This window comes from Stenella coeruleoalba, assembly GCF_951394435.1.
Source record: "Stenella coeruleoalba genome assembly, chromosome: 4".
Classification (NCBI taxonomy): domain Eukaryota; kingdom Metazoa; phylum Chordata; class Mammalia; order Artiodactyla; family Delphinidae; genus Stenella; species Stenella coeruleoalba.
In genome coordinates this window covers 148,640,383-148,652,833 of record NC_137149.1, presented here as the reverse complement: position 1 = coordinate 148,652,833, position 12,451 = coordinate 148,640,383, and the positions used below count along the sequence as shown (strand labels likewise).

General features: G+C 38.5%; 1 protein-coding gene across 2 annotated transcripts in view; it reads right to left on the bottom strand.

Annotated features, from left to right (window-relative positions):
- PDGFC (platelet derived growth factor C) overlaps positions 1-12,451 on the bottom strand; it is a 218,700-nt gene that overhangs the window by 52,988 nt on the left and 153,261 nt on the right. For both annotated transcript variants that reach the window (XM_079920125.1, XM_079920126.1), the window contains exon 3: positions 1,599-1,779. In XM_079920125.1, the coding sequence (XP_079776251.1) occupies positions 1,599-1,779 (181 nt within the window). The remainder of the gene's footprint in view (positions 1-1,598; positions 1,780-12,451) is intronic.

Here is a 12,451-nt window from a genome sequence, read left to right as displayed (position 1 = left end):
GGGTGATAAACAGATTCTTAGTGGCTTCATTCAAACAAATAGTCAGAGTATCAAAAGGTTTTTAAATAAGTTCATCCTTGTCTAATATTAACACTTTTCTAGGTGAAATTATTAAATTTTATTAAATTTAAATAAAAATGTTAAACAGTTAAATTAAGAAAAATTTTGGAAATTAACAAAGGACATGGTAGAGAATCTACACTGTGCAAAGTATTTCATAATGGAATAGACACAGATATCTCAAATAATCTGTATCAGAAAATTGATCAAGATTCACAATGTAAATTCACAGCATATTTTAGAGGTACCTCCCTTAACTTCAACTGTACACAGTAAATGATTCTGTTAATAAATAAATGATCATTTTCCAACTTCAGTTTACATTCTGTTGTTCCTTTTCAGCTGTATCTCAAACGATACTTAAATTTCATAATTTAGTCAGTTGCTTAAATACTATTCCACAGAATTGAGTTTGGGCAATCAAAAAAGGGAAATTCCTGCTTAATGTTACAATATGAATAATATATAATTATTCACAATGTTTAAAAATTATTATATAATATAATATTATAATAATATATGAATAATGTATAATCATTCACAATATTTATGTTAATGTATAATTATTCATAATATTTACATATCAATATAATATATAATTATCATAATTATGATTATATATATTCTAATTGTAATTATAATAATTATATAATAATATAAAGTTAAATATTGATCCCATATTTTCTAATTGGCCTCATGAATTGTTAGTGTGCTGGATGCATTATTTTTATACCTGGTTAGAATATACATGTTAATTAATGCATGTAGCCCACACCATTTCATGTTCCCAGTGTGCATACTGATTTGCTAAATCTGTCAAAATCATTAATGATATCAATTTTATATTCTTTTAAACGGTGATACTCATCATATTTGAAAAGTATACTAGGTGACACCATATTTGTATAAATAGTTCTGAATTACCATTATAAGCAGCATGTGATAAACAGCCAGAAGGTTTTCAATATTTTCGTTGCAGCGCAACAAACAGATACAAATGTTTGAAATAATACATAAAATAAAGGGAATAAACAATTGCAATACAAATAAAAACAGATTTCCTAAATCCCTGTGAGAATTTTGAAACTTCCTCTTTGGGGTACAAAGGCCATAATATTATTAATCAGGACAAATATTAAGATAAGTAGGAAAACTGAGATAACTACTTTTTAAAATATATTTTACTAAAACACTGATTTGAAAAGAGTAGTTAATAAGTTTACCTTTCCCCCCCAAAAAGATAAAATGACACATCTAAAAAATCAACTTTTGGTGGGTACAGAAAGGAAAGATGACACCTTAATGGGGGGAAAATTAAAATATCACATAAAAGCGTGGACTTTTAATGCAATGGAGACACTAATAATCTGCAGTGAATAAATTATAGCGATAACCATAGTGACATTTATGAAAAAAAAAATCAAGCTATGGAAAGGTTTTTGGTTCTTGGTTTTCCTAAATCTCTTGTTTAAAAGGAGAAAAAGAAGTGACCAAACAACTGATCCAGATACATAAGGGCATCTCTAAGTGGTACTTACTGGCATGACAATGTTATAGTGGATGCAGAACCCGGGTTCCGAAGGAAAATATTCATCAGACACAAACCGTATCCTGATCTGATTGCCTTTAGAAATCTGCTTTCCCGGAACAGTGCCAGACCCACACCAGCGCCCTAATACGGCTCCGTCGCTGGGTTCCTCGACCTCTACAAAATCATACCTGCAAGAGACCAAGACAGAAGAGACATCAAACCATGGTCTGTTATTTTAGGAATTCAAAGTCCATGTCCATGGAGACAATGAGTCCCCGCGGACTACAGCTGTGAGTTCATCCCAAATTTAACAGCATAAATAGAATAAAATCTTCCAAAGAAGAGACACAACTGAAAATGCATTCCCAATTAAAGAAATACAAGTCTTCTATTCTAAGCCCTCCAGTTTTACTGGTAACGAACTTCAAATTCATTTAAAGCGCCATGTCAAAACTTGAATATTTTGTACAGAGCGACCATATCTGACGTTCATGAATTATTCAATTTAATCTCCATTTGGATATGACAGTTTTGCTCCAACTTAATTTCCATGATCGCTGCCCATCACTTTCCGGCAGTCACTCCTTCACCCCAGTCAGGCTCCTTGGCCCCCTTTCCTCATCTGTGTTCCAAGCTTTTCTAGAGCCACTCTTTTATAGACATGTCCTCCAAATCTCACTCTGTACTGCGCTGCCTCTGTGAGACCTTTCTGGCTGTTCTCAGCTCACCGCCATCTTTCTCTTCCTGATAAACACATACTTTTAACTACGCCCATGCAAGCGATCCATCTTGCTAGCTAGGCTGTTAAACCCTTGAAGAAAGGAATCAATTCTTACATCTTCTGGTTTACACTGTGCTACACACAGTATCTTAAACCTATGGAATGAATGCTTAATACTTTTCTAACCAATGTTAACTTGGGTTTGAAAGTTTCGATCCGTGGCACTCATGGAAAGCCGGGCTGCCCCTTATGAGAATTGTGAGAAACGTGTAGGGCATTTTACACTGTCTCAATGGGGGCGGGGTGAAGTGGGCAAGGTCCGTGGACACCCAACGAGGGACAGTCCCAAAAATGGGTGTTTGCTCCATGCCCTCCACGCCTTTCAAACAGTTCGCTGGACACTCGCGTAGGCAACATTTCTGCTATCGTCCGTCTGAGTCTAGAACGTAATATGGTCACACAGAAGCACAAATATGTTTTGCAGATTTAGTTGAAGCCAAATTTTCTAGAAATAGAACGATCACGTTAAGTCGAAGGAAGTTTCTGTACTTTGGAACAACAGCTACTACTTTGGAAAATCAAATCACTAATAGGAACATTGCTTATACTCTTTGCATCACAGTGAAAACCAGAAAACATATGCATTTAGTCTGAGTCTGCTGCTCAGAAGATACAAACATCTGACTACTTCATTTTCCGTTTCTTGTAATGGTGCATGTGTATTTTAATATAAATTACTGTTATTATTTCAGCTTTACAGAGCATGTAAGCCACTACATTTATTTTTTAAACAACTGCACATATAAATAGATGATCGCTGTTATGAACTGCGTTTCACAACAGTAAAGAGGACATTGCCAAACTTTTCTTAAGGGAGGTCTGACATGGATGAAAACAACGGGTTGGTTTTTTAAAAAGTCTAAATTCAGTAGATACCAGACAACTAAAATTAATACACTTTGTACAGTACAGAATTTACAGAAGAAAAAAACTGATGAAAAAGGACGAAGTGCATAATGAACCAATTGTACTGATGCAACTCTGTCCTCAAGCAGTAGCCAGAGCTCTCCTATGGTGTGTAACTTAACCTGTTCCAGCCTCGTTTTTCTTGTCCTTAAAATGAGGAGAATGCTACCTGACTCACGGGGATGTTTTCAGAGAGGGAAGGCGGGGCAGCACACGCGCGGCGCCTAGACGTCGCTGGCACAGAGCTCCCACTCAACAGTTTGCCCTTCCTCTCTACCCAGCACCCCTTCGCTCCCACCCGGCACCTACTTTAATGTGACCCTGCGACTGTGAAAGCAACAAGTAAGAAAACTCAGATACCGGAGGAGAGCATAGCTTTTGCTCGATCGCACGACGAGCCTGGGTGGTAAATGATAAATGCACAAGGCAGCCGGTACAACCTTCCCAGGAGTCTTGCTGTGAAGGTGGACCAGGAAGGGGGGCGGGGGTGAGGAAGATTTGGGTAAAACAGACTGAGTGGTTATTTCAGACGTGACGCGGTATAAAAGTTGATAACTAGCATTTAAATCAAAGAGCAACTTTTATACCGAGATCGTGTACGGGTGGAACAAAGTCGCTTTTCACAGAGTATGTCTGTTCTGTGTTTGGGAGGTGACGCTCTCTGATATGGGTCACCATCAGGGCTAGTTTGCACACAGCTGATTTCAGGCCTGCTCAGTCATTCCACGAGTACCTGCGAAGCACTGTGTTGGCCCAAAGTGCCAGCCCACCAAGTGCTGGGCTAGATTCTCGGGATACAGAGATGAAACCATAGCTTCTATGGGCTCAGGGTCCATTAAACAGCGCTGAGTGCTCTAATGAGGTTGCTTAGGAAAAACGGGCAGTGCGGAACCCTTTCAAGGTGAGGGAAACCCTGTACAGTGAGATGAGGGTCAGCCTTCCAAGCAGCATCTGGGCTGTCAGTGAGTCCTGACTGACCAGGGGGGACAGGGAGAATGGAAACGCATTCTAGCGAGAAGCACAATCCCGAGGACGTAACAGAGGAAACCAGGGGCCCGGGGTGGTCCCTTGTGAACAGAGGATGGAGCTCAAGCTGGAAGAACAGGTGTAGGTACGAAGGCCTTGAAATTTCATAGTCGGATGTTAGAAAAGTAGTTTGGAGACCAATGTTCCAAAGAGGTTAAGCACAGTGTGAAGAGGTTCTACCCTTCTTTAAAATATTTGTCCACATTTAATGAATCAATTAAGTTTTTAGGTGCTACCTGTATTTTTTAAATTACTTTTTATTGAACTATAGTTAATTTATAACGTTGTATTAGTTTCAAGTGCACAGCAACGTGATTCGGTTATACATATACATATATGTATTTTTTCAGATTCTTTTCCGTTATAGGTCATTACCAGATACTGAACGTAGTTCCCTGGGCTGTGCAGTAGGTCCTTACTGTCTATGTATTTTTTATATAGTAGTGTGTATATGTATGTTAATTCCAAACTCTTAATTTACCTCCCACCATCCCCCCTTCCCCCCCTTACCCCTTTGGTAACCGTAAGTTTGTTATGTCTGTGAGTCTATTTCTGTTTTGTAAATATGTTCATTTGTATTATTTTTTTCAGATTCCACATATAAGTGATATCATATGATATTTGTCTTTCCCTGTCTGTAAGTCAACATTTTCAAAAGTCAAATTTCACAGAAAAATCTGGATTTCAGGCCCTTTTAAAACAAATTTGAACATCTGGTCATACTAAATATTATTAGCCCTGGTGTGACTCCTTGTGTTACTCAGATCTGCAGAACCAGCGTCAGCTCCAGGAGAGGAGGGCCCTTTGTCCTCTGGCCTCACCCGAGCAGCTGGGTGCCAGGGACGGAGAGCGTTTACGGCACGAGGTCAGTATGGCCTTCACTCTTCACGGAAACTGAGGCTGGGCCAGGTGGAAAGGGCTTTAATGAGACATCCTCCTTCCAGTTTTTAAAAAGCCTTGTCGGTTTCCTACGCTGCTTTATTATTTTTTTTCTTAATAACCAGATCTTCATTTATTTCCATCACTTGCCCACGTGGGCATCTGAGTTTGCTTCCCTTGCAGACTATGGGGCACCTACAGGAGGTTTCAATGAGGCAGCAGCATAGACACAGGATCACAACACGTCTGAGGATGCGGAAACGACAGCATCTCAAGTGTGGGCAGAAAGAAAGCCCTTATAACAAAAACATCCTGAAAAGGAGCCCTCAGGGAAGCAGGATGGCACAGGACGAAGGCAAGAGGGAGGGAGAGTGTCCACCCAGGCAGAAGTGGGCCCGCTGTCACTGCCAGAGAAAGACCAAAGGAGATGAAAGCCAAGAAGCATCCCGTGGGCCTGGCAGTTATGAAGTCATTTTCAATAAACTGGTTGGGTGAACACATAGTGTCAAAAACTTTCTTCAGATCATTTTAAAATCATTTTATTTTCTAATTTTTAAAAATTGAAGTAAATTTGATTTACAATGTTGTGTTAGTTTCAGGTATACAGCAAAGTGACCCAGTTAAACGTATATATGTTCTTTGTCAGATTCTTTTCCCTTATAGGTTATTACAAGATATTGAGTAGAGTTCCCTGTGCTGTACAGCAGGTCCTTGTTGGTTATCTCTTTTATATACAGTAGTGTGTATATGTTAATCCCAAACTCCTAATTTATTCCCTCCTCCAGACCATTTTCAAAACAACTATTATAATCTTTCTAATAGAAACAACCCAAGAGAAAAGAATACCATTTGCAAGGAACCTAAAACTAACAACTCACATAACTATTTTATTATACATATTTCCTTTTGATTTCTGTTAAAAAAAGAAACACCAGGGACTTCCCTGGCTGTCCAGTGGTTAAGACTCTGTGCGTCCACTACAGGGGGCGCAGGTTCAATCCCTGGTTTGGGATCTAAGATCCTACATGCCGCCGGTGTGGCCAAAAAAAAAGAAACACCATATGTGTTAATCTGATGTGTACGCTCCTTATAAGTATTTAAAAGGTGTTTTTAGGGGCTTCTCTGGTGGCGCAGTGGTGAGGAATCCGCCTGCCAATGCAGGGGACGTGGGTTCGAGCCCTGGTCCGGGAAGATCCCACATGCCACGGAGCAACTAAGCCCGTGAGCCATGGCCGCTGAGCCTGCACTCTAGAGCCCACGAGCCACAACTACTAAGCCCGTGTGCCACAACTACTGAAACCTGTGTGCTTAGAGCCTGTGCTCCGCAACAAGAGAAGCCACCGCAATGAGAAGCCCGCGCACTGCAACAAAGACCCAACGCAGCCAAAAATATTTTTTTTTTAATTTAAATATAAGAATAAAAAGAAAGATCTTACTGGCCTTAATTCAGCAACTCACGACAGCACACAATTTAGAAAAAAAAATAATAAAAACAAAAGGAGTTTTTAAGCACCCTCGGAAATATCTAGATTATCAGTGTTAACGTATTAAGGCTTAAAACTTTAAACTTAAAACAGTCTTAAACTTTGCCATATCTAACTTGTATCCTGAGACAAAAATCACTGTCCTGCAGAGAAGAGTGACAAGTAGATTATTACTTGTTTCATGAAGATTTGCTACTGAATTTGACACCATTAAAAAAAAAAAAACACCCCATAACCGTAATCTTTATAACAATTTTTGGATTTGCAGTTAGATAGCTGGTAATTAATTCTCACAAGCTCATACAAGTCTGGTGCATACAAAAATTTATCATCGTATCTTAAAGACCTACATAGTTTTTCGTTCCATGAAGTTAAATGAAACGAACATCTAAAAAGTGCTCTGTTTTTTGCCTTCCAGAAGTAGAACTTAAGTTATACTACTAATTGTTTCATAGTAAATCTGGCATTTTAGGATTTGTTTTTCAAAAGCAGTGTCATTATGATAATATAATGCTAAGTTTCATCCAATTATTCCACATTAATTTTGTGAATCAAAACAGTAAATCCTCTTGCTAAAAATAGCATTCTTATATTTAAATCATATTCAAGTCATCTAAAACAGACCCAGTGACAATCTACTTGACACATATTACCATGCCTCACGGCTGCTTCCTAACCTTCAAAATAGAAACAAAACAAAACAAAACCACTGCCACTCGATTCCATATTTTCCTCTAACTTGTTTATAGAGTGTGGTTGGAAAAAGACTAAAGTATTCAATCCAATTATCTTCCCCAATACTTCGAAATTTTTCTTTTTTCTCATAGAATGCCATGTAGAGAATATGGGACTCATTGCCTAAGTTGGTTGGCTGACACACTACAACACAGCTCAAAACATCAAGAAGAAAAGGAAGAGAGAAAACAAGGATAAAAGATTATCTGCAGGCCCCAGCCAAATGAATGGGAGAAAATAAAACCAAGCAACGTTTGACCCATAAAAGTGAAATTACAAAACAGAATCAGATTCAGAAATCTACACATGCCCAGGTGACTTTTCTGGAGACATGGTAATCCTATAGTACACTCTCAGGTATTAATGTCCCACGTGCACGGTTGCTCACATCAGTATTTAAGGGATTTACTAAACCTATTTTAGGGGCCAATCAAACATCACTTTCTCATGGAAACATGATACAGTACACACAGTGCTAAGTGGTTTATAAGGAACACTCCCTTTCTCTATCGTACCCCTGGGGACCCACAGAGGATTTATGTTCTTTGATGTTTAACAAACAAGTCTGGTATTGTAGACAAAATTTTCCTTCTCACATGGGAATTTAAAAACTTAAGATAGGAGAGCTGCTGACGACTAAACCAAAGAAATAAATTCACTTGTAAACACAATTGTCCGACACCTAGCTTCCTTCCACGAAAATAAACCAATCCTGCAAAACAGGCTGTTTCTAGTTCACACTAACTAAAACCCTGTCAATTAAATCTACCCTGTGAATGATCGAACCCGAGGGTGGTGTGAAACTCTACCAACAGATAGACATGCATCTTCAGAAGGCCTCATTCTGCACGTGTCGGCGGGAGCCTGGGCTTGTTGGGGAAGGTAATAAACTTAACAAGATGACAGCTATGCAGCAGTGCTCGGTGGTTTACACTTTGGTTTAACAGAAGACAACCCAGACACAGAGTAAACGTTTTAAATCCCTATTTAGGCACCAGAATGGTCATCCATACTTTACCTTATAATGAAAATAAATTTTAATAATTATGCGTGGTGGTGGGAATGCAAATTGATACAGCTACTATGGCGAACAGTATGGAGGGTCCTTAAAAAACTAAAAATAGAGCTACCTTATGACCCAGCAATCCCATTCCTGGGCTTATATCCAGAGAAAACTGTAATTCGAAAGGATGCATGCATCCCAGTGTTCATTGCAGCACTATTTACAACAGCCAGGACACAGAAGCAACCTAAGTGTCCACTGACAGATGAATGGATAAAGACGATGTGATACATACATCCAATGGAATATTATTCAGCCATAAAAAGGAATAAAATAATGCCATCTGCATAGACGTGAATGGACCTAGAGACTGTCACACAGTGAAGTAAGTCAGAAAGAAAAAAACAAATATCATATGATATCTTTTATATGTGGAATATAGAAAAATGGTACAGATTAACTTATTGGCAAAGCAGAAATAGAGACGCAGACGTAGAGAACAAACGCATGGATACCAAGGGGGGAAGCGGGGTGGCGGTGGAATGAATTGGGAGATTGGGATTGACATATATACACTATTGGTACTATAAATAAAATAGGAGAAACTACTGTATAGCAAAGGGAACTCTACTCAGTGCTCTGTGGTGACCTAAATGAGAAGAAAATCCAAAAAAGGGGATGTATGTACACGTATAGCTGATTCACTTTGCTGTACAGCAGAGGCTAACACAACACTGTGAAGCAACTATACTCCAATAACAATTTTTTAAAAATTACACATGTAACACATGTTACATATAGTCATTGCTCTTTATACATTCCTTTGATCCTCACAAAAATCATAAAAGGTTAATACTGTTATTTTGCCCATTTTACAGATTATAAAATATGGAAAAGCTAAGTACCCAGCCAAGGTCACATAGCAACTAAGTGCAGAGCGAAGGCTTCGGTTTTGGGAGCTGAACTCCAAAGCCCACGCGCTCAAGAGCGAAGCCGTACTGCCTATTATATTTAAAATGTTCCTACTTAATTATATTTCCTCTATTCTGAGGCTTAACAGTATAGAATTTATGTGTCTTTGTCCAGATTGGCCAAATGAACTCGTTCAGTGGCTGGAGAACCATTAACAGTCATTCAAATAAATTAATCAGTCAACTTGATAATTTGGGCATATACATTTACAGGTATTTATTTTAATTGACTCAGGACTGTCTACTTTTAGGCACTCAAAATTCGTTATGGAGAACTTTAAACCTACATAGGAAATGCGTAAGTCAAAGCAAAGAGCACGCTGCAGAGGGAGGACAACATACGATGGAGTAATTCTCAGGAAAGTATGAGAGTTCTACGTGTCAAAAATGGGGGTGTTGACTGTACATGGTAGGAAGTGAAGAGTTTTAAATTATCTTATTACTAAATAAAAATACTGCAAATATATAAGCCATGAACTCAATCTACAAAGCTAGAAAAATTAAAAAAAAAAAACCAAGAGAGTATAAAGTGAAAAAAATGAAGACTAAAACTCTAAAAGATATATTCAAATACCAAATTAGGATTCAGAATTAAAACCAAGAGCTGGTTCTCAGAAAGGAGTTGGGGGAGAGAGAGAGAGGTCAAGAATTTCCATGCATAGGAGTAAGGAAGGGGTAATCACAGATAAAAATGGATTTCACATCTGTAAGTATGTTTTAGGCAACACTATTGCCAATTAAATCTGAAAAGCTAAATGACATGGATGCCTTACTAGGAAAACGTAAATTACAAAGGTTGACTAAAAAAGTGGAAAAAGTGAACAGACTAATAACTCCAGAAGAAATTGGAAAGACTGTCAAACATCTGTCAATAAAAAAAGATGCAATGGCATAGGATTTATAGAAGAGTTCCGTTTGATATTAAAGGAATGTATAATTTCAATGTTATGTAAGCAATTGTAAAAAAAAAATGGAATGTGACCAGATATTCACTCAATTAATAATAATAAAACCTAGCCTAAATCTTACGAATATAGTTAACAATATTGTATCATATACTTGAAAGTTGCTAAGAGAATGGATCTTAAATGTAGAAGTAGAATGACGTGGTATGAAGGGGCTCTTAGCTAATGCCACAGTGGTAATCATACTGCAATATATAAGTATTTCAAATCAACAGGTTGTACATCTTAAACTTACACAATGTTACATGTCAATTATATGTCAATAAAGCTGGAAAAAGTAAAAATTTCTAATAATTGAAAAAAAAGTACTGTGTCCAAGTTTTTTGAAATGGCAAAATATCAAACATGTAAAATGAAGACCAGGTTCACTCATAAATGGAGGGAAGGGCTTCCCTGGTGGAGCAGTGGTTGGGAGTCCGCCTGCCGATGCAGGGGACACGGGTTCGTGCCCCGGTCCGGGAGGATCCCACATGCCGCGGAGCGGCTGGGGCCCGTGAGCCATGGCCGCTGAGTCTGTGCGTCCGGAGCCTGTGCTCGGCAGCGGGAGAGGCCACAGCAGTGAGAGGGCCGCGTACCGCAAAAAAACCACAAAAAAACAAAAAACCTATTTATAAATGGAGGGAAATGCAAACATTCTAAATAAAATGTAATCAAATACCGTTCATTAGTGGGTTAAAAGCATACTTCTTGACAGAATACAAATTTGCAACATGAACTTGAGGAGTAATGTAATGATGACCTTTTAGAATATTCAAAGGAGAAAAACTACATGTTCATATTAATAAATGCTGAAAAAACATAATAAAGTCAATTATACTTAGATAAAAACGGAGTCAACTGTGAAGAGCAGGAAACTTTCAAATCATGGTAAAATTACACAACAGAAATTAACTGCAAGTATTACATGAAATACAATCCAAGTCATTCTCATTAAGGTTAGAACAAAGACAGGATTGGCCATTCTCACTACTATTTTCAGCATTTTGGGGGGAAGCTCGAGCTAATTTAATAAGAGAGGAAAGCAAATAAATGTAATAGAAGCAGGAGAAAAACGATCCTTGGCTGATAACAGATCCCTTAAGAACAGACAGTAGTCGGATAAGCACAGACTGGAAACGCTCCGCCATCACCCAGGTGGGTGGCTTGAGCATGGGGGGCAGGTAGGGGTAAAGAATGGGCTCCAGGCTGTGCACAGTCTGAAGATCTGGTAGGAGGTGGGCTGGGTGTGAGAGAAAAACAGGTATCAAAGACGATTTCCAAGTTTCTGGCTTTTAAAAACCACCTGGAACGAAAATAGAGTTCAGTAAAGTGACTACCTGTGAGATCAATATACAAGCATCAATAGTTTTTCCTTATGACAGTAAAAAAAAAAAAAGTTAGAAACCGAATAGGGAAACATGTCTTTCAGTGAGCTGTAAAAAGGTATAGTAATAAAAGTAACAAATAAAATATAAACACTCTATGAGGAAAGGCAACCAATATTATTGAATGACAAAAAGGCATGCGTTTACGATAACTTTTACCAAAATCCCAAGTCTTCTAGAATTATCTGTGCAAAATAATAACCACAATAATAAAGCAAACGCTATGCAGTACATACTGTATGCAGCTCCTTTATAAATATTAAGTGATTCAATCTTCAAACACAGTCCTATCAGTAGCTCCTATTATTATATCCATATTAGAGATGGGAAACTGAGGTATAAAGAGGTAACAAAGCAAGTCATACAGCGAAGAGTAATGGGGAGGCAGGTCCTTGCTCTGGGCTTCAGAGCCCATGTTCTTAGCCATCACATGATACTGTCTCTAGCAAAACAGGACACAAGGGAGCCTCCCTAGATCGTCTTCTTTCCAATGAGGATAATATTCATTAACTCTCAAGGCTGTCTTGAATGGTCAATGAGAGAATGTATGTATATGAAGCAATTAGAACGATGCCTAAGGAGTAAACTGCTCAAGAAGTGGTATTTTTTTTTTTTTTTTTTTAGTAGCTGCTATCGTCAAAACCCCACATGCAATACTCTGGCTCTGAGAAACAGCGGCCCCGCGAGCTCCTCACCCGACCACAAGCTGCGGGAATCATTACTTCTGGCTCGAGGCGGACCTCAGA